The sequence below is a fragment of the Dissoconium aciculare genome (genome assembly GCF_010015565.1).
Source record: "Dissoconium aciculare CBS 342.82 unplaced genomic scaffold K489scaffold_2, whole genome shotgun sequence".
Classification (NCBI taxonomy): domain Eukaryota; kingdom Fungi; phylum Ascomycota; class Dothideomycetes; order Mycosphaerellales; family Dissoconiaceae; genus Dissoconium; species Dissoconium aciculare.
The window spans coordinates 1041637-1060905 of NW_022984952.1; the positions used below are offsets into that span (position 1 = coordinate 1041637).

At 50.6% G+C, this 19269-nt stretch overlaps 12 protein-coding genes across 12 annotated transcripts; 8 read left to right on the plus strand and 4 right to left on the minus strand.

Moving 5' to 3' along the window:
• Positions 1–322: 322 nt before the first annotated feature.
• On the plus strand, positions 323–1111 carry K489DRAFT_108944 (uncharacterized protein). Its single transcript, XM_033598878.1, has 2 exons — positions 323–350; positions 422–1111. The coding sequence occupies exon 2, from the start codon at positions 556–558 to the stop codon at positions 1009–1011; it is 456 nt and encodes a 151-aa protein (XP_033463220.1). The 5' UTR covers positions 323–350; positions 422–555; the 3' UTR covers positions 1012–1111.
• A 100-nt stretch (positions 1112–1211) lies between these two features.
• On the minus strand, positions 1212–2351 carry K489DRAFT_367429 (SET domain-containing protein; the record flags this gene model as incomplete). Its single annotated transcript, XM_033602861.1, has 1 exon — positions 1212–2351. One exon carries the CDS (start codon positions 2349–2351, stop codon positions 1212–1214), a length of 1140 nt encoding a protein of 379 aa, XP_033463221.1.
• A 618-nt stretch (positions 2352–2969) lies between these two features.
• On the plus strand, positions 2970–4746 carry K489DRAFT_350562 (putative MFS phospholipid transporter). Its single transcript, XM_033602425.1, has 2 exons — positions 2970–3587; positions 3646–4746. Exons 1-2 carry the CDS (start codon positions 3109–3111, stop codon positions 4682–4684), a joined length of 1518 nt encoding a protein of 505 aa, XP_033463222.1. The 5' UTR covers positions 2970–3108; the 3' UTR covers positions 4685–4746.
• Positions 4747–4953: 207 nt separating this feature from the next.
• K489DRAFT_350566 (uncharacterized protein) lies at positions 4954–5453 on the plus strand (the record flags this gene model as incomplete). Its single annotated transcript, XM_033602426.1, has 2 exons — positions 4954–5280; positions 5368–5453. Exons 1-2 carry the CDS (start codon positions 5055–5057, stop codon positions 5451–5453), a joined length of 312 nt encoding a protein of 103 aa, XP_033463223.1. The 5' UTR covers positions 4954–5054.
• Positions 5454–5476: 23 nt separating this feature from the next.
• Positions 5477–7221, minus strand: K489DRAFT_350568 (CSN4 COP9 signalosome complex subunit 4). The gene is made up of 2 exons (XM_033602427.1): positions 6801–7221; positions 5477–6745 (listed from the first exon to the last, which is right to left on the minus strand). The coding sequence occupies exons 1-2, from the start codon at positions 7043–7045 to the stop codon at positions 5761–5763; spliced, it is 1230 nt and encodes a 409-aa protein (XP_033463224.1). The 5' UTR covers positions 7046–7221; the 3' UTR covers positions 5477–5760.
• Positions 7222–7290: 69 nt separating this feature from the next.
• K489DRAFT_376592 (Brix-domain-containing protein) lies at positions 7291–8612 on the minus strand. Its single transcript, XM_033603955.1, has 2 exons — positions 7776–8612; positions 7291–7709 (listed from the first exon to the last, which is right to left on the minus strand). The coding sequence occupies exons 1-2, from the start codon at positions 8571–8573 to the stop codon at positions 7494–7496; spliced, it is 1014 nt and encodes a 337-aa protein (XP_033463225.1). The 5' UTR covers positions 8574–8612; the 3' UTR covers positions 7291–7493.
• Positions 8613–9612: 1000 nt separating this feature from the next.
• Positions 9613–11960, plus strand: K489DRAFT_331949 (FabD/lysophospholipase-like protein). Its single transcript, XM_033602150.1, has 3 exons — positions 9613–10271; positions 10325–10994; positions 11050–11960. Exons 1-3 carry the CDS (start codon positions 9720–9722, stop codon positions 11460–11462), a joined length of 1635 nt encoding a protein of 544 aa, XP_033463226.1. The 5' UTR covers positions 9613–9719; the 3' UTR covers positions 11463–11960.
• A 431-nt stretch (positions 11961–12391) lies between these two features.
• K489DRAFT_312565 (glycoside hydrolase family 17 protein) lies at positions 12392–13375 on the plus strand (the record flags this gene model as incomplete). Its single annotated transcript, XM_033600876.1, has 2 exons — positions 12392–13215; positions 13270–13375. 2 exons carry the CDS (start codon positions 12392–12394, stop codon positions 13373–13375), a joined length of 930 nt encoding a protein of 309 aa, XP_033463227.1.
• A 244-nt stretch (positions 13376–13619) lies between these two features.
• K489DRAFT_406972 (Nop52-domain-containing protein) lies at positions 13620–14479 on the minus strand (the record flags this gene model as incomplete). Its single annotated transcript, XM_033607314.1, has 2 exons — positions 13620–14341; positions 14413–14479. 2 exons carry the CDS (start codon positions 14477–14479, stop codon positions 13620–13622), a joined length of 789 nt encoding a protein of 262 aa, XP_033463228.1.
• An 806-nt stretch (positions 14480–15285) lies between these two features.
• K489DRAFT_350581 (SET domain-containing protein) lies at positions 15286–17392 on the plus strand. Its single transcript, XM_033602428.1, has 2 exons — positions 15286–15414; positions 15468–17392. The coding sequence occupies exons 1-2, from the start codon at positions 15313–15315 to the stop codon at positions 17007–17009; spliced, it is 1644 nt and encodes a 547-aa protein (XP_033463229.1). The 5' UTR covers positions 15286–15312; the 3' UTR covers positions 17010–17392.
• A 318-nt stretch (positions 17393–17710) lies between these two features.
• Positions 17711–18015, plus strand: K489DRAFT_350585 (uncharacterized protein; the record flags this gene model as incomplete). The annotated part of the gene is made up of 1 exon (XM_033602429.1): positions 17711–18015. The coding sequence occupies one exon, from the start codon at positions 17711–17713 to the stop codon at positions 17915–17917; it is 207 nt and encodes a 68-aa protein (XP_033463230.1). The 3' UTR covers positions 17918–18015.
• A 140-nt stretch (positions 18016–18155) lies between these two features.
• K489DRAFT_109086 (uncharacterized protein) lies at positions 18156–18984 on the plus strand. Its single transcript, XM_033598879.1, has one exon. It carries the CDS (start codon positions 18362–18364, stop codon positions 18854–18856), a length of 495 nt encoding a protein of 164 aa, XP_033463231.1. The 5' UTR covers positions 18156–18361; the 3' UTR covers positions 18857–18984.
• The last annotated feature ends 285 nt before the right edge of the window (positions 18985–19269 follow it).

The following is a 19269-nucleotide window of genomic DNA, read 5'->3' on the forward strand; positions in this document are numbered from 1 at the left end:
CAACATACGTCTCGCGCGGACAAGACGATCCAAGGAATGGGTAATGGCTGCCCATACTCAGAGCCTAAACTGCACACCGCTTTGCCCGGTTGCATGTACAGTACCTGGATCGGCGGGAGCACATGTGCAAGGTCCTGTGGGAATTTCCTGGTGGCATGATGGAGAAGGAATCCGTGGATCGCATTCGTCGCAAAGTTCTAGATCTTCGAGATGACCAATGTTGAGCCTGTAAAATACTGCGACCGTGTCGCAGAATGCGCGGCTGACTGTCGATGAATGTATCCTTCAGGGCCGGTTGCAACGTGAACAAGTGAATATTTCTCTTACCTACACAACGGCGGTCATTTCAGGTATGAGGTACTTCTGGACCTGAAGACATTCGTGATCTACACTTACGGCTAAACGAGGTACATATTATTAGTGCTCTCGGGTATTGAGCGACATAAGCCCTCCAAATCAGAACAGCTTAGCTTTCGTCTCAAGGCCACGAGTGCGGGAGACACTACCACATCGCGATCGGAACCATCACCAAGACTTACCTCAAGTCACGAATCAATGATGGCTTTGTCATCAAATTCGTATCTCCCCATCGCCGCTGGTGTCTTCGCCACGATCTTCATCGGCTTCGGCATCAATGCAGCGGTGAATCCTCAAAGTGCTTTGACATTTTTCGAATTACAATACCCTACGCCGACTAGCATCAAGGATCGGGAGCTCCTCTCAAAAGTCAAACTTGCACTCGATGCCCTCTCAGTCGTGTACGGGGTCCGTGACGTCTTTATTGGAGCCGCACTCTACGCGACAGCCCTCTATGGCAGCAAAGAAGCTCTCGGCTGGATCTGCGTGGCGGCTGGCCTGACGGCAGGTGTCGATGGAGCCGTGTGCAAGTTCATGGTTGGGAAAGGCGAAATGAATCACTGGGGATATGCCCCGATGGTGGTCATACTTGGGTCTCTGCTTTTAGGTGCCGCAGATGGGACTCCACTGGAGTCCCTGATGACGCGCAACTGATCCATCAAGTCAATAGGAGGTCTTCGTTGCTTTTGCTTGGAAAGCTTTGTTGCCTTTTCACCGAGAGTCAAGGAGGGTCTCCTGAAACCGCGGACGTCCAGTATATCGAGATCTTCTAACGCAGAAGCCTGGCGCCTTTCCGTGATGGAAGTTAGTCCGCACTTCAAAGAGTGATCATCTCGTGTATCACCATGTGTGACTCATTGACTCGTTTCCCATGTGATTTCATAGAAGCCCTGGTCACTTTTTAAAAGCCGTGGCGTTTCAGCTTTGCCGAATTTTTGACCATATTGCAGCAGCCTTTTGAGCCTTTTGTCTGTTGCGCCACTATCTACGCCCGTAATGTTAGCCTCTCGCGCAGCTGCAGCCTCCAGAAAGACGATGCATTCAGCATTGCTCTGCTGCTCGTCCATCTTGATAGCTTTGGCTTGCAACATGGCAAGGCCATCGAAAATGTTGGGAAAGGCGGGCGTCAGGGAAGCATTGATCTCAGCGTTCGAGATCAGGGTCGTCCCCATGTCTATCACACTCTTGAGCTGAGCGATTGTAAGTTGCGGGCTGCGTAGAGCCTGCGCCTGCAAAGACAGCCACTCTCTGATAAATTGTCTCTGTGCTTCTAGGCTCAAGCCGTCGGATTCCGTCGGATCTTCATCGCAAACCGGGCAATGGCATTGAAATCCCCACTTGCTCATCCGTGACTGTCGTTCATCTCGAGGTAAAAGAATGTCGAAGTAAGATATTAAGATTTCCTCGCCAGCATCTAATGTGCGCAGCGCGTGCACGAACATGCGGCCTTTTTTGTCTCCTTCGGGATCACGCCCCGAAGGATAGTAGCACACGTGGGCGTTCGGCATACAGGAATGGTTGGCTCTAGCTAACAATGGGAACAGGGCTCGGTGACGCGCACCCTGTCCATCGCCAGTATCAACGTTGAAAGCATTCGTCTGCATAATGCTTGCCACCCTCTTCATGTTGAGTACGCCATCGTCTCCGTGTATCTTGTGGAGTTCGCGACTACGCATTTTCTCCACAAGCAAAGCGTCCCGCGCCTCATTTACCGCACTTCCGAGAGTCAAATATCGCTCCTGTTGATCGGCAGACAAGTTAAGATATTGTGCATAGAGTTCCGGGAGGTCATCGGTAGGCTTCATGAGAATCATGGCCTTGTCGGCTATGATCACAGAGTGACGGGTAATTTGGCGAGCAGCAAACAGGCCTAGACCGCGGTCGGCGCCAGAGGCGTACGTTTCCACAGATGGCACACCAAAAGGTAGCGACGATGCAGGGTTTCGCGTCAACAGCCATGTTTTTGCCGCGATGTGAGTTCCATGTAGAGACATCTTGCGGTTCGAAATTCTCGTTTCACGCTTGTACTAGCATCAACGGCGTCCTCACTGTGTCCGAAATCCCAGTCATTCAGTCTTGCGTCGAAGAGCTATGTCCTGATATTGCCGTGATGGCGCGAGCAGTATGTCTCATGCGTGTTCTGCCGGCGAGCACGTGGTCCAGGATACTTGTGCAAAGATGGACGACGCGCACTGCCAAGCTAAAGCGACGCCATGTGGACGAAGAGAAAGCTTGGTAAAGCTTGTCGAGTAGGTCGCGTGTGTATACAGTATCCCAAGGCTGACTTCTGTCACATAGCCCACCGATGCATTCGCTCTATGCATGGCCGCGCGTTCGCATTGACGGACAAACGCCATAGATGCAGCCGCATCTGTTCCGGAAGATTTCTCAATTCGACTTCGCGAGATACTCATTAGCCAGGTGTGGTATGGCCACGCGAGCTGACATGGTCCGTGTCACGAGTCTGCGCTGATCTGCGCTGATCGTCTGATACCCTGTGCAGGCTGGCAGGGTACTGTAGTACTCATAATGTATCATCGCCTACCCGCTTTCGCAGGACATGGCCGCCCACACTAGAACGGCCTTTGCCCACGCACGGCACGGCTGACGGACGGACGGATTCGCCGACCGAAAGAAATTGTGGCGTGGTCATGTTGTCTACGGTCTACGGACTAGCTGAACGAAAGCATAGATAAGTCGGGCGATTAGCCCAGCTTTCTCATTTTGATCAGCTTTTGCCATTCCGAAAACATGTTTCGCAAAGACAAGACCGAAAACGTGCTCAACAACACGGGCTCTCCGCCCGAGTACAGCAAGGAGAGCGCGACCATTCAAGGTGACGCAGCGCCCGCTACTGGGGTCAACCCTTCCACATGGCAGCGGATCTGGCCGACATTGGCATGCGGAGCCGGATTGTTCTCCGACGGCTATCTTCAAGCGGTCATTGGCCCAGTCAACACGCTGCTTAAGAAGCTCTATCCCAATCAATATGCCAATAGTTCAGCAGCCCAGAACGTGACGTCCATTGCCTTTGCAGGCACCGTGGTGGGCCAGCTGCTCTTCGGATACACGAGTGACCACTATTCTCGGAAATGGTCACTCCTTATCTCGACCATAATTTTGTTCGTCTTTGCTGCACTTGGAGCAGGTTCTTATGGTGCCAATGGTAGCATTCAGGGCCTCCTAGCAGCTCTTACTGCCTATCGTTTCCTCCTCGGCATTGGTATTGGGTATGTATGAAATGGCTCGACACGGTCGGGAAACAAATCAAATGTTAACATCACACAGTGGTGAGTATCCTGCTGGATCTGTAAGCGCAGCAGAATCTACTGCCTCTATCAAGGAAGGACAGCGCAACCGTTGGTTCTGCCTGTTCACCAACACCCAGATTGATTTTGGCTTTGTCGTCGGCTACATCGTGCCTATGGTCGTCGCTGCCATTGCTCCAACCAATTATGAGCTCATCTGGCGATTGTCCCTCGGTCTTGGTGTCATTCCGCCGCTTTCACTGCTTTATCTCCGTCTCAAAGTCCAGGAATCCGAGTCCTTCTCCCGAGGCAGCTTTCGTGGACAAAAGACACCTTACTGGCTTGCACTCAAATTTTACGGTCCACGACTCTTAATTGTGTCCAGCATATGGTTTATCTACGATTTTTTGAGCTACCCCTTTTCAATCTATTCAAGCGATTTCATCGCGACAATATTGGGGCCGGGAGAGCATGAATACTGGAGAATTTTTGGTTGGGGCGCCCTGGTCAACTTTTTCTACCTGCCAGGTGCTATCTTCGGCGCCTTCACTTCGGACTGGATGGGACCACGATTGGCCCTTTTCGTGTTCGTTATTGCGCAGGGTATCGTCGCTTTCATTATGAGCGGCTGCCTTTATTTCCTGGAAATGCCCAAGTACGTGGGCGCTTTCGTGGTAGTCTACGGAATCTTCCTTGCGCTCGGAGAAATGGGCCCTGGAGATAACATTGGCCTCGTTGCGAGCAAGACCTCTGCATCGGGCATACGTGGCCAGTATTATGGTCTTGCTGCAGCTTGTGGCAAGATTGGAGCATTCGTTGGCAGCTACGTGTTTCCTATCATTCAAAACGATGGTGGAGGAGAAGATACTTTGCAGGGAAAGCAGTATCCTTTCTACGTTGCGGGAGCTCTATGCTTTGTCGCTGCCTTCTTGGTCATGCTATTGCCGAACATCGGCCAGAACACTATTCAAGAAGAAGATGCGAGATTTCGTGCTTACTTGGACCAGCATGGATGGGACACATCGGGTATGGGCTTGAAGGGGTTTCAGGAAAGGGACGAGAGTGAGGTAAAGCAATGATTCGCCTGCGACCGACATCAAATTTGAGAGAAGTGTATGAAATTGAGAGTTTTTTGTGACTGCATCCTTCCATTTGGTGGCATCATACTGTAGATTGTTATAGTTGGCATTTTGTCCAGGTGTGGTCGTCCTATTGTCCGCCTGAACGAGATCCTTGTCATCAGGGCTCGACTAGGCTTCAAGCTGGAGTAGAAGTTTTGAGCCTCAGGCACCCCACATAAAGCTTGCGTTCATCGACAGTCAATGCGCGTGTGTTGGCAGCGCAAACCGTCCAAGTATTTCACCTTGTTGAACACTGCACACCTACCTCTCTCCGCGCTTTGGGCACTGCTATCGCCTATACATAGAAGTCTCGCAGGCACAATCCAAAATGCCGACCCCCGAATCCGCCTCCTTCAAAGCCCAAAAGCCCACCGTACCGCCGACCTTCGACGGAGTCGACTATGACGACAACAAAGCCTTGAAGGCCGCACAGGACGCCATTATCCGCGAGCAATGGGTACAGAGCATGATGGCACGACTGATCAGTGAGGAGATGGGCAAGTGCTACTACCGCGAGGGCGTCAACCACCTGGAGAAGTGCGCGCATCTAAGAGGTAGGTTTTGAGAATCAGCGAAGTCAAGGGCAGACGGCGAGCACTTGGATCGGAGCTGCGAAGACTTGGGGCTGACTGGTCGAACAGAGCGATACCTCGAGCAATTGAAGCACGCGAAGATCCGGGGTTTCTTGGGACAACAGCAAAATTACATCTCAAAGGAGGACGCTTGATGATCAGATTGAACCAGCAGAGGCGAGGATAGAAAGAGCTAGATGTGTGAGCACATGCATGCTCTGCTTCGTTTGTTGTGTACATTAAGAAGCGGACGGGATAAGGGTGTAATTGACTATACGAACACAGGGCTTTTTGGCCGATGGGGGCAACGCCCTTCGCTACTTTGAATGAATTGCCTCAACACGAGACATGGACAGGGCCTGTCAATGACATGGAAGTACCATACTCCAAGTGACCCTGAGTGTGCGAAGTAAAGGCCATGGTCAACGCATCTCCAGCTTACACAATCCTGACAGATGACCATTATACAGCCTGGCTTTGCTGGCGGTCGTACCATTCAGGCTCCTCCCTCTGGAGCAGCGTCGCAGCCTTCTCAACTTCCTCGGCTAAGCCCTGCACGTTTACGTCCCATGCTCGAAGATCAATTGTTCCGGTCTGTCGTCCGCCATCCTTGGTGTTGAAGTGAATGATCCCAGCAATCTGGTCGATACTGCCAGGAAGGCGATTGCTCTCGATCATTCCTGATGCGTATGCCTCTGCCCGCTCACCGTTAACACCAAGCAATGCTCCCAATGCTGCGAATGTGATGTTGGCGTAAATTCGAGACACTGCTAAGACGTTGTGCTCAAGCACAGCCTTGTCGAGTACAGTGCTCCCATCCGATGTCTTGGCTAGTTGATGTTCCTGTAAGCCTGCCGCGAAGTTCTGAACTTCTTCCGGCTTCAAGATCCGATCCAAGAAAATTTTCTCAAGTATAGCGTGTTCGGGTGTATCGACGGCGCGGTCGTCCTTGTAGAGTTTCCCGAGCTGCCGTCCGCGCAAAGGTCCGGCAGGCGCCAAAATCGCACAAGTAATCGCTGCTGATAGTGCTCGTAGTCTCTCCTCTTCGTCTATGGCAGTCTGATTTGAAATGGCGAGGTACGCCGCTGATGCATCCAGGAAGTTCCGTTGTGAATCGCTGATGCGGGCTTGTGCGAGTTGGAACTGTAGCCGTGTCACTTGATCTGTAATGTTGTGATAGATCTGTTTGATCTTGTTGAGGTAGGTGAGTGCGTTGGTGGGATCCTCTTCCTCTAGGTAGCAACGACATATGCGCATCCACACTTTGGCTTTCTCATCATCTTGAACTGATCGCTGAGATGACTCGAGAAGGATGGTCTGCAGCACTTTGGCAGAACCGCGATAGTCTTCAGCTATTTCGAAGGCATCTGATAACGCAAACTTCAGCTCTGTGTCCTGCTGTTCATACGAGACGACTTTCGGCGCAAGGATCTCCACTATTTGGCTCCTGCACATACGTCAGTCATGCAGATTATCATGGTGATTCTATTCAAGAGAAATACCCTGCTTCGATTTTGGTATCGTTATCTGAAATAGTTCGGAATCGAGTCACGAAAGATGTCAACAAAGGTCGCGAGCTGATGACACCGATGTTGTCTGATGTGATGCTTTGCACATATGCGACCAAATTTGATCCCAGGTCTTCGTTCTTGGCGATAATTGAATCAAGCAAATTGTTGTAGCCTTCAGGTCGCTGCGTGGCGGACGCATTCTGGAGTTGTTGCAGCTGAGAGGTGACGTCTGCCATATTGGTCTCCGGGCGCGTTCAGTCGATTGATGGTTTCGTTCACGCAGTCGTGGAAACACTCCCTTTCCGATGCTACAACGCAGGGGCTGGCAACAGGATCTGTGTGATTCTTGATCGTTGTGATCAGCTTTGAAGCGTGGCACATGTCATCAGAGCGACAGCGAAGTGCGCGGACGTGAGCGTGTGGATGTACCCCACATACCGGCGGTCGGTTGCTTTTCACATCGGAAAAGTGTACGGGACTTTTGGCGACTGGCATGCTTTGTGTCGCAACACTACTTAAATTATGAACAATGAATCACCAATTTCTCGATTGCACGTAGTGCTCACGTCAACTCAGATATGGTCAGAATACGACAGGTGCGCTACAGCATTCTCTAACAACCCACGGGACGCCTCGCTTGAACGCAACAAACAGGGAAAACGGTTCCAAAACAGCTTTGGCAAATCATACAGCCACCTTCGAACGTTTCGGCGTGTCAAGCGTGGTGTCCTCTTTGACGTCCACATCCATTGCGTTAGCATCGCCGTCAGCGACGTCGCGGTTTCGTTTTAATCCTTTCATCTTGCGCGTTTGCAGCGTGGTGAGATCTTGCTTGCCAACGTGAATACGGCCCAGCTTGTCGCCGACTGGATCCACCTCAATATTCTTCTTCGTTTTGGGCTGTATAATTGCGGTTAGTATTTGCCTCATGATAGCGATCTTTGAAAGTGGTGAATGGTGCATTACCTCAGAGCTCCTTGGTTTCTTCATGGCCTCCTTCCACATGTCAGGATCAGCCTCTTTTATCCGACCAACGCGGAAATCTATCCTTGGTCCCATCTCTTCGACATCCACAGCGGGCAAGTCCGATGTGCTCTTCTTAGTCTTGATCAAATAGCATCGCAGGTGGATCATCGGCTTCACGCCTTCCTCCTCTTCCTCGTCCACCGAGAGATGGATAATGTATTGCAGACCCTGTACATCGATGTTGGTGGCATCAGGTCCCTTGAACAGGTCGGTGAATATGGATTTCGCCAATGTATAGGCATTTGCCGTGGGGCTGTCCCATGCGGAGCCAGAGAAGGCCAGCATTGGCTTGAGACCAACCGCGGTTTTGGTGTTCCGGAACTGTGTCAAGGTACGAAGCGTCTCAACATCAACTAGTAGTTCGAGCATATCCAGCACTTTGTGATCGAAGAACCGAATGAGAGTCAAGCAATTCGGTCGCTTCTTGCTGTGGCTGCCGTAGACTGCGAGACTTGCATCGTTCTTGTCGGCAAAAAACTCCAGACTGGAAGGGTCTTCGAATGGGTGAATGTCGTTCTTCTTGTCAAATCTGACGCAGAGCGGTCGTTTCAGCGAGTGCAGATCTTTGAGCACGAGCTGCAGGACCTCAGTGCAGGTTGTGTAGCGAAGGAAAAGCGTGACTCGAGGATTCTCGACATGTTGTGGCGCTTTGTTGTCAAGAAATCGTTTTGTTCGAGCATTCTTCGGCTTGATCTGGCGAAGCGGAAGGTCCGCTGCGCTCTGTTGTGTCAACGCCATTGTGCGATGGCGCAAGTTTTCCCAAATTTTCACGACAGGAAATAAATGCAACTACAAAAGTTTCGCGATGCGGCTATCGATAGGGCACGAGACTGGTTCTTGGCGTACCTGAAAAGCGGAACGCTCAGGCCCTATCGAGACTGGCGGCGGGACGGAAGCTCTTATGTAAGCCAGATCTTCCACCTGGGCAGTGACCAAAGTACCTGGATAACCCTAACAATCTCTCCACGGATCTACCTATATGGACCAAAGGGCACCGGAAACTCCCACAGAATGCTACCTAGGTACTAATGATAAGTTCGGTATGTGAAATTGTTGAAGTCTTAGGACTGAGGGTATCTTCGTGAAAGAGGATTGGTTTCTTGCACACGAGTGACGAAAGTGTGAGGGCATTCGTCACTGAACATTTAAGGTTGGAGTTCGGACATGGTGCCCAGTGATGGCTCACTCGAAGCTTCAGCTGGAATAGCCAGGTGGTGCTACTCGTTATGATCGTCTTGCGAGACAGCTATTCCAGTACCTAGTATGTTCGGTTGATGGGTCAACTTTTGTAGACAGCCGCAGTGACATCCTTGTGCACAACATGACCGCCGCCCGATCACACGCGCAATTGTCCTGTAGTCGGGCTTTGGCTCAGCGTACCTCGTCATGGCGTACCCAGATGATTAGCGACATGATTTCTGGCCCCATTCGAGAGTTTACTCCACAATCATAGGCAATCGACATTACAAATTCCGCGGATTAGTCGAATTCGTAATGATGCCTCTCACCTTACCCCGACATTTTAGTATGCCGATGCACTGCTGTTTGAGAAGCTTTCCTTGTGCTTCGCGTTGAAATATGCTTCGGCTAATAGTAGCCGAAGCCAACGGAGTTCGAACCCAAATATTGACAGGCTAGTCGAATCGTGGCTCAACTCCACAGCCTTCCCCACAGCGTACGCATGACATCAAAGGTCTCATTGGCTACGGTCCTTCAATGCTTGAGTCTTGACCATTTCGAGCAGGTGCATTGTTTTCCTCGTGTCATCCTCGCTTGGCGCATGCTGATTGATGTTCCTTGGGTTGAAGCGTGCGGAGTACAAAAGCAAGCCTTGGTCGGAAGCACTATTCCAGCTCAGCATCTCGTCAAAATCTTCAAGCAAACATGGCACATCAGGTTGCCGTGTTCGCACTTCTATGCGCATTGTGCAATGCGATCTCCATTCCAGCTCCTTTCGAGATATCGTCGAGGGCTACCTCGGAGTCGTACGCACCATACAAAGTGCAATGCCCTTTCATCAAACCCCAAGTCAGATCAGCCAACTCACTCGGTCCCAGAGAGTCTGCGTATGTTGCTCAGCGACAAACCCTCGCGGATCAAAACCTTAAGTCTTGGTTGGACAAGGCGTTGTCGGGCTCGACCGCGACTGGGGGATGCAAGCTTCCACGAGTTGCACTGGCATTGAGTGGTGGCGGACCCAAAGCTGGTTTGACCACTGCTGGTGTTGTGCAGGCTTTTGATTCACGAGACACCAGCAATGGAGTCGGCGGTTTACTACAGGGCATGACTTACGTATCTGCGTTGTCTGGAGGCTCGCTTACGCTGTCTGGAATGATGGTCAACAATTTTGCCAGGATCTCCGATCTCAAGACGAAACTTTACAACATCAATTACCAGAACCCGTATCAGCTTCCCATTGTAAACGCTGATCAGATTGTAAGTCAAAAATGATGAACGGCGGTTGGTCTTGTGTTTGACTTGAGATCTAGAAAGCGGATATGAATTCTAAATTCAACGCTGGTTTCCGGGCGACCACCGTCGATGCATACGGACGCGCGATTTCTTACGATTTCATTGGCGGTACACAGGGCGGCAATGCACTCACCTGGTCGAATGTTACGACGCTGAGCGCGTTCAAGTCGCACGAAATTCCGTACCCGATCATCACTCTCACCGATACCAATGTCCCACAAGGTGAATGCTTTCCCAGTCCCACCAATCCTATCTGGGAAGTTGGGCCCTACGAGTTCGGCTCGTGGGACCAAGATGTGAATGCCTTCTACCCAACGGAGTATCTCGGAACGCCGGCGCCGACTAGATGGTTTTTCTGGCAGAAGTCCAGCTGCATCAACGGATTCGACAATGCAGGCCTGATCACCGGCATCAGTTCAGATACCTTCGTCAGTGGCAACACTTGTGCAAGGAATGGAACCGTCAAGCCTCTGGCCGGACTCGGACAGGTTGTGAATGATGTCTTTGGAGGTCCGAACCTCGAATCCAGTCCGTATGGCATCGTTCCCAACCCTTTCTATCACAGTAAACGCGCGGGTAAAGTCAATGAGCGTCAGGACTTGTACATGCAGGATGGCGGATACACAGGCCAGGGCATCCCCATCTTCCCCTTCATTCAGCCAGAGCGGCAAGTCGATGTGATCTTCGGTAAGATATCGCTCTTGCTGCAACGACAAGCCACACCGCTAACATCAATCTCCAGTCATCGATGCCACCTCCTCTGCTCCTACGAACGTAACAAACGGGGCCTCGATATACCGCACCTATGTCTCTGCCAATTCGACTGGCCTTACAGCCATGCCTGTGATCCCAACTCCAGAAGTATTTGCCGCGCAAAATCTGTCGTCGCGGGCACAATTCTTTGGCTGTCATGACAAGAAGGTTTCGACGTTGATCTATGTACCAAACACCTACGAGTCTGGGATTTCCAGCAGCTCATACTTCTTCACGCCCGAACAACTGGAGTACACCTTTCAAGGAGGTGTGTCGATGGCGACACAGGCCAACAACACGGAATGGCCGGCCTGTGTAGCATGTGCTGTGCTGCATAAGACCTCGAACAATCTTCCGGCAGTCTGCAACGGGTGTCTGGATAAGTACTGTTGGACTGGCTGATCGCCTGGTGGCCATCCTATATCTATGAGAACTCAGTAATACCAAAATTTATTTCAAGTTACATTCATACCTAGGTATGATGACTAGATACACCGATGTCCAAGACCACGAATAGCGCGCACAAGCATAACGCTGCAGCTTCTGCCTGGTGGAGACCGAGATGATCATCATCAGTAGATGGCCCTCCAAATTCAGACGCGCCAAGGTCGGGCTAGAAGCGGTTGAGTCGTTGTGCTCGGAGTATCATCTGCTCAAGCACGAGCGTGAGCCCGGTACCAACAGTGCACAAGGCAGGCGTCACTTCTCGACATATCGAATAATGAAGATCGACAGCATCGCCGACATGGAGTGTATAAGTGCCTCGCGGATCATAATGTTTCGTCTCCTGTTCTACATGGAGTCCAAGTGGATGTGCTTGCATTCCAGCATTGTATAATCTCCACAGCATGCATTGAACATGTTGACAATCTTGGAATCGAACGTTTCTCATCCGGCTGCTATGAACAATACAATTGGGTACCGCCGCGCCGGCAGATCTGTTGAAATTGAGGAAGATTGATCAATGCACTGGTGGCCGCGTAACGGATTCCACGTCCGCATCACGTGTTTGCGCGATGCAGGCCACAAATCCCGCGTCATGGCGGACCACGAACCCTAGCTCAGTCAACGGCCCCTGAAACGAGAGCGGCGCGTTCCTTCCAACTACATTTTTAGGTTCTTCGATCGTTCCTTAAAACTGACCTTCTCCGCTGCGTGGTGTTTCCGTTTCATCATACTTGCCTACTGAGCAATTCCTGAATCACCTATTTGGCGTCTTGCACTCAGCATACGCTTCCTTTCTTTTGAACAAACAATCGACGCTCCTTAAAACTGCTTTGAATATCTACGGCATCTCGTCCTACATCCTACCTTTTTCTTACCCGACAAACATGCGTGCTTCTCTGGCACTTGCAGGCTTCGTCCTGGCGGCGACCGCACCGCTTGTTGCCGGCAAGGGCACCCTAGGCTTCGCACTCGGCACCAAGAAGCCCGACGGCTCGTGCAAATACCAGGCTGATTACGAGGCCGACTTCGACGCCATCGCTTCTGCCTCCGGCTCCAAGCTCGTCCGCGGATACTCTGCCGACGATTGCAACTGTGCTCAGCAGATTCTTCCGGCTGCCAAATCGAAGGGTTTCCAGGTGGTCCTCGGTGTATGGCCGGATGTGGAAGAGAGCTTGATCAAAGACACGAATGCCTTGACCAAGTACGTGCCACAATATAAGGAGCAGGTTTACGGCATTACGGTGGGCTCGGAGACTATGTACCGCGGCAACTTCACTGGCCAACAGCTCCTCGACAAGATCAATTTCGTCAAGACCAAGCCCGAGCTTGGCTACCTGAACAAAACTATTGGGACAGCGGATTCTTGGAACAAGTTTGCCGATGGAACTGGTGATGATCTGGTCAGAGGGGGCGTGACCTTCATTCTCGCCAATGCCTTTGCGTACTGGCAAGGCAAAGCCGCTGGCAAGGATGCTATCTACACATACTTTGATGACATCCAGCAAGCACTAGCTCACGTCCAGAAAATCTCGGGTAGCTTGGACAAAATCGAATTCTGGAACGGAGAGAGTGGCTGGCCCGCTGACGGTGGGTCTGACTTTGGCGCTGCCAAGGCAGGCACCTCCAACGCCGCGTCATACTACAGCGAGGCGGTCTGCGGTCTCTTGGACTGGGGCGTCAACGCTTTCTACTTCGAGGCTTTTGACGAGTAAGTACCAACCGCGTTGATGAATGTAGGGTCGACAGCTGACAGTAATCACAGGCCGTGGAAGCCAGTATCCAAGGGTGACAATGGCTTAGTGGCAGACGAGACTCACTGGGGTGCCATGAACGCCGACCGCTCGGCTAAGTTCAACCTCCAGTGCTAAGCTTGCGACTTGACACAAGTGCTTTATTTCTTGGCATCATGCAATGATAGTCATCATGACAATCCTAAATTGGCGTTGGCGTGTAGAACACGCGGTTTGATATTTAATAAGAAATCAAATGTAGCCGAAAGTCTTTGATAGATTTCGCGCTCAAGGCTCGACCACGGAATGCATGCAAAATTTCATCCCGTCCTCGTACGATGTGCAATGCGCCCAACTCCAGAACTCCTGTAAAAGTTTGCCATCAATCGTCGAACCCTTCGAAATCAGCGTTTTCCCCCTCGTCTACTTGGTTGGGTCTGTCTTGCATGTTCACATCTTTCCCATCATCATCTGTCTTCTCAGGAACCTTCTCGTTCTTCCAGTCTTCCAGTCGCTCGTCTTCAAGGGTTTCTTTGACCCTTTTTCGAACACTTGTCGTTAGCGTCTCTTTGGCCAAATCTCGAAGTGGTGCGATGAAAGTCTCCACTAGCGCCGTTCGTGAAGTATCTTCCTTGTCCAGTTCATCCACCCACGTATCCAATACATGCAGCCGCAGTCCAACTGGAACTTTGGGATCGCGAGAGTTCAATGGCCCTCCATCATCTCGAAGAATGGCCAGGTAATCATCGTTGAGCTTCCACTTCTGCCCGCGAGTGCTCAGGCACAACTCAAATCCTTTCCGGACGTAGCATCGGATGAGATACAGGTATTTGTCCAGACGCAGACTGTCGATGGCATTCCATTCCCTACTCATGATCTTCCAGAAGCCCTCAATGAAGTTCAATGTGTTCTCACGTGTTGTGAGCACATCCACAAGACCGGCCAGATTGCGCGCGAGCCGCTGCTGATTCAGCGGCTTGTCGGACATGAACATGCAATAAAACAGACCCTTCCATAGTTTCAGACAGTCGAGAGGAGTGAACGCCGTGCTGCGACCCAAGTACAGTCGAAGTCTTTCGAGCGCCTGATCGCGAGTTTGCCGATCTGTAAATTTTTCACTCCAGGTCAGCTGTGTCACATGCGCCAAAGGCCAGCTGCGCAGGCGCAATACGTACTGCTAGAAGCTAATTGCTTGTTGAACGTTTGCGTCGAGGACGCTTTGTTTGCGGCGACAGCAGGCATTTTTAGAGGCGCGTGTTCTGCCTTCTGGTGCTCGTGTGTTCTGAAACTTGCGAGGCTGTGAAGATGAAATTTAGTGCAGCCGGACTTAAGAGAGCTAGGATTCATTAAGGCCGGTATCTTTAGCTCCCGCAATGCAAACAACAGCACTCGCAACCAGCACGAAAGCCACTGGCTGAATGGCTTCAACAACGCTCATTCACATGTCATCACCGCCTGCCTCAATGTACGTAGATTCTTCTCTATTACCGCCTGTTTAGATCTGCCCCCCTTGTTCGCTTAATTAAATTAATTTCGGTGCGTAAGAGAGGCCCCTTGAGCCACAGTCAATTACACTATAGCAGAGTTGTTGGAGTTGTTAGAAAACACTTGGTTAGTTGTTGATAGTCCTATTACTTGGGTATTAATATGTAAGAAAATCCTGAGCGTAGAGCCCGAACTGTTATTACAACAGAAGTCCTCGAAAACTACTACTACTATTTCTCTCTATATTAGCATCTTCACTTACTAGAAAGGTAGTAATTTTGACTTAGACCTATTATACTCTCTAATACCGTCTTAAATTAGTACTAGATCTCAAGAAATCCTTAGATATAAACGCTTCTAATCAATTTATAAGCCTACCTAGGTACATATCTTGAGTAGATTGGCAGTCAAGCTAATCTCAACCTGCTTAGTCATCGACGCTAGTGTACACGCTAAAACTTTACTTCCCTTCACTTTTAGTTAAATCAACACTGCTTTTAAAGACAACATAAGGCCTCCAACACTTGTAGTTTAAGCTATTTAGGTGCTTTGAAGTCGCATCTATCTAGATGTAGATCGACGAAGCACGGATGAATTGCAAAATGCCAAGCTATATCCAATCAACAAGACTTACTCACTCCGTGTACTTGGAGGATATCGATTGCATCCTTTGCCATCGTTCTTTCAACGGAGTATGTCCTAATCAAGATTTGGACCTTGGCTTGTCTAATTAATACGGGAATAGGTTGAACAATTCCTCATCCGATGGAAACATGTCACTCTGGCATCACCACGATCAGCTGTAGTATCATGGCATCCAATCTCGGAATTGTCAAGATGCTTGCAGTTGGTCCAAACCTATGTCGAAGAACAAGGAGTTGGCGAGGGCAAAGCGTCTGGTCTTCAGCTGCCTCTGCTGCCGACTAGTAGGAAGAGAAAGACCCCAGACCACGAGCACGAGCACGAGCACGAGCACGAGATAGAACGATCACAAGTCAACATTCGGGGAGCATCTGGCCTGCTTTCCCCATTGCCTTCACATGTCGGCTCTGTGTCTCCGAAGATGCTTTCTCCAGAATTTGACGTACTCGTGTATAATGGTTTCTTAAAACGCAAATGCGGCCGCATCTTCGCTTTGCATTTGCGACGATTCAGCGACAGTTTTACTGAGATTGATGCGACAACTTTGCCAAATGCCGACATGACCCGAGCCGCGAGGCTAACACCATTGGTGTCGACTGCACGAGCTATCCGGTTAGGATTTCTCGAGAAGCTACGACGAGTGAACGGGCTGTATCTCGAGAACAAGGTCAATAGCACCACGCCACCGCTGCACTTTCGATTTATCAAAGAATACGTCTTTTTGGATGACGAGCTCCAGACCTCAAACGATGCGTTTGTAGGTTGCCAGCAATGTCGACCGAACATGGGCCAGAATATTGGCTGCGAATATACTCAGAAGTGCGATTGTCTCGAATACGCTAATGTTGATGAAGAAAAGCTGAAGAGCACCAACCTCGTCATGTACAATAAATACATCGAAGACCTTAAGACTAGCGGCCAAGTCGACACTCTCGGTCTGCCGAAGCGCTTTCCTTACACGAAGCCGAACCTTGACAATCCCAACGTTCCCCAGAAGTTGCTCGCGTACTACCGCGAATCACGATATCCGATCTACGAATGCAATCACAAGTGCAGGTGCGGCCCTCGGTGCAAAAGTCGCCTTGTACAGAAGGGCCGCAAAGTACCGCTCACAATTTTCAAGACGGACAACAAGCGTGGGTGGGGCGTGTATTGCAACGAAGACCTCGTTCAAGGCCAATTCATCGATACCTACCTCGGAGAAGTAATCACAAGCCAAGAGGCTGATCGTCGAGAAGCCGACAGCGGCTCAGAGAAGAACAGCTACCTCTATGCCCTTGACAAATTCGTGGGTGAAGGTGGGATCACTGAAGAGAATTGCTTAGTAATCGATGGGCAATACATGGGGGGACCGACTCGTTTCATCAATCACAGTTGTGAGCCAAATTGTCGACAGTACACGGTGTCGTACAACAAGTATGACAACAGACTCTACAACTTAGCCTTCTTTGCGTACGAGAACATTCCTGCAGGCGTCGAATTGACGTTCGACTACATGGACTTGGACGAGGTCGAAGAGGATGAAGCAATTCGACTTCGTGAGGCAGCGATGAAAGATCCTCGCAACGCTGGCAGGGTTCCGTGCAATTGTGGAACGGTCAAATGCAGGGGGTTTCTATGGGATCAATCGCGAGACGAGGCGTAGTGATGTCGTGAACGAGGTTGGATGACTGTATGGCGCTATGTACCGAGCACGGTGCTTTCTGGATGCGCATTATTGATTTGGATGATACCCCCCTTGCACTGTTGTGATGAACTGCGGAGTCGTCGACACTTGATCATGCATTTACAATCTTATCGATGGGGCCGGAGTTTATGCAGCATTTTCTGTTTTCACGGTTGCGGGCGACGAGCTATGGACAGCCAGAAGACTTCTGAGCTCAATACTCGCCGTCGCAGTTTGCTTGCCGAGTCTCCAATGGCCGAGATCAACGTTGTATGATTAGTCATAAGATTTTTCAAAGAGGGGCCTTCGATGCGAAGTTTCCATGTCCATCGAGTGTGACATATTGCGGAATGTAATAAATCAAATGATGTTGTTATAGACGAGAACAGAGTGTATGTTATTGTGAATTCTCAAGCAAAGGAAGAGATGAAGTGCGATGCCGAAAGTCTGTCTGCGCCCTGATCCTTCTGCGCAACGTTCTCGATGCAGGTCTTCCGCTGGTCTCCGCCCAATGATTGCCAATGACTGGCACCAATGAAAGCCACCCCGAATCGAGTCCGAAGCCATTGAATTGTGCATCACCATCTTCCGTCTCGCTTGTTTTTGATTAAGCACGAGCTGCATTCATCAAGACCAGACTCAACACCCCATCTACCAGCAAAACTCAAATTGAACACGCCATGAGTACCTTCGGAGGGCCCGGTGGCCGTCAAATCATCTCCAAGCCAATCCCGCCTCAGCGTGGCTCTTTTCCCTTGGACCATGAAGCCGAATGTCAGCCGATCATGAAAGATTACTTGAAATGCTTGCGGCAGTACAAAGGCATGAACGACGATGTCTGCCGGCAACTGAGCAAAAGCTACTTGCAATGCAGAATGGAAAGGTAGGCGCTTGGAATTACAGAGGCGATCACCGCACATTCGGACAAGGGACTAATCGATGATTTGCACTGTACAGAAACCTTATGGCACCAGACTCGATGCGGAATCTCGGCTTTCAGGAAGATGAGGCTCAGGGTGGCAAGCAAGCGCAAGGCAACGCTGGACAAAATGCGAGCACGGCAGACAAGACCAAGAAGTGAAGATCAGATCTTCTGAGCAGATGTGTTGGTCAACAGGTTGTCCGACGTCTTTGACACACATCGGTGTTGCAATTCGGATGGTACTTCAATGAAAGCGATGCCCATACAACGCGGCCGTGCAGCTCTAGAGATTTGCGTCATCTCACCGTGCGCCGCGCACAAAGGCTGCATTTCGCCGCCGTAACCTCATGAAAAGGGATTGAGATGACCAGACAGCCCAGGGCTACAAGCTGCGTTGGCCACGAATCGCATGACCCACCGATCGGGTCGCCCGCCTGGAACGAAGTGTCGGAACATGACTGCGAGAGATGTGGAGGACGGGCAAGGGGCACAGATGTTCACGCGTCAGCATGACCAGTTTCTGAGAGCGCGGCGAGGTGGCTCGAGATTTACGAAAAATACAATTATGGCGAGGAATCGGCAAGCAATATTCGTTGGCAAACCTTCAATAGACCACTCGAGCTGCCGGGTTGTCGACATCGCACATAGCAACTGGACGGGAGAAGCCCATGCGACTCCGGCATCGTACCGGAAAACGCCATCAACCAGGTCTCGGCGTGAGAAGGAACAAGAGTCACATATAAGAGGAGTGAAGATTGATTCAGGAAATGCCCATGACATCTTAACAACAACATCCATTATTGCACCTGCAGCCTGCACGGCAGCCGTTCAGGACACATCTCAAAGCAAAAAGCACAAGAAAAGTCAAACGCGATTGGGACAACACAGCCCAACGGGTAGATGAAAGATCAAACAGAATTGCAAACTATGTGACGCAGTGCCTTCCCAGTCAAACCGTAACTCCGAGGGTCACTCAAGTGCCCTAGCCACAGTCCGCCCCTTTACCACCAGAAAATGCAAACAGAATAATGCAGAGAACAAAGTACCCATAGCAAACAAACAAATGATCAAGCAACGGTTCGCATAGCTGACCCGTGTAAATGTCATAGAAAAGGTGTCGAAACGGCGATAGACAGCCATAGTCTCGAAGGCATCGTGAAGATGGTTCATGGTGATTTTGCGACGCTGATATGGTCCAAGTCTAGATTCTGGTGGACCCCGAGATTGGGGAGTCGTGGCACCAGACGAAACCATGTGGTGGTTCACGACCGTGTTGTGGAGGGTGCGAGTGGTCGAAGAAGTATGGCGAATCCGTAG

Excerpts from the sequence above, each read along its gene's own strand:
- K489DRAFT_108944 (XM_033598878.1), top strand. The coding sequence starts at position 556 with ATGATGGCTTTGTCATCAAATTCGTATCTCCCCATCGCCGCTGGTGTC.
- K489DRAFT_350562 (XM_033602425.1), top strand. The coding sequence starts at position 3,109 with ATGTTTCGCAAAGACAAGACCGAAAACGTGCTCAACAACACGGGCTCT. Across the intron at positions 3,588-3,645 it reads CTCCTCGGCATTGGTATTGG|TGGTGAGTATCCTGCTGGAT; the intron begins GTATGTATGAAA and ends AACATCACACAG.
- K489DRAFT_350568 (XM_033602427.1), bottom strand. The coding sequence starts at position 7,045 with ATGGCAGACGTCACCTCTCAGCTGCAACAACTCCAGAATGCGTCCGCC. Across the intron at positions 6,746-6,800 it reads GATACCAAAATCGAAGCAGG|GAGCCAAATAGTGGAGATCC; the intron begins GTATTTCTCTTG and ends ACGTATGTGCAG.
- K489DRAFT_376592 (XM_033603955.1), bottom strand. The coding sequence starts at position 8,573 with ATGGCGTTGACACAACAGAGCGCAGCGGACCTTCCGCTTCGCCAGATC. Across the intron at positions 7,710-7,775 it reads AGAAACCAAGGAGCTCTGAG|CCCAAAACGAAGAAGAATAT; the intron begins GTAATGCACCAT and ends GCAATTATACAG.
- K489DRAFT_331949 (XM_033602150.1), top strand. The coding sequence starts at position 9,720 with ATGGCACATCAGGTTGCCGTGTTCGCACTTCTATGCGCATTGTGCAAT. Across the intron at positions 10,272-10,324 it reads TTGTAAACGCTGATCAGATT|AAAGCGGATATGAATTCTAA; the intron begins GTAAGTCAAAAA and ends CTTGAGATCTAG. Across the intron at positions 10,995-11,049 it reads GCAAGTCGATGTGATCTTCG|TCATCGATGCCACCTCCTCT; the intron begins GTAAGATATCGC and ends ATCAATCTCCAG.
- K489DRAFT_350581 (XM_033602428.1), top strand. The coding sequence starts at position 15,313 with ATGAATTGCAAAATGCCAAGCTATATCCAATCAACAAGACTTACTCAC. Across the intron at positions 15,415-15,467 it reads GCCATCGTTCTTTCAACGGA|GTTGAACAATTCCTCATCCG; the intron begins GTATGTCCTAAT and ends ATACGGGAATAG.
- K489DRAFT_109086 (XM_033598879.1), top strand. The coding sequence starts at position 18,362 with ATGACCCACCGATCGGGTCGCCCGCCTGGAACGAAGTGTCGGAACATG.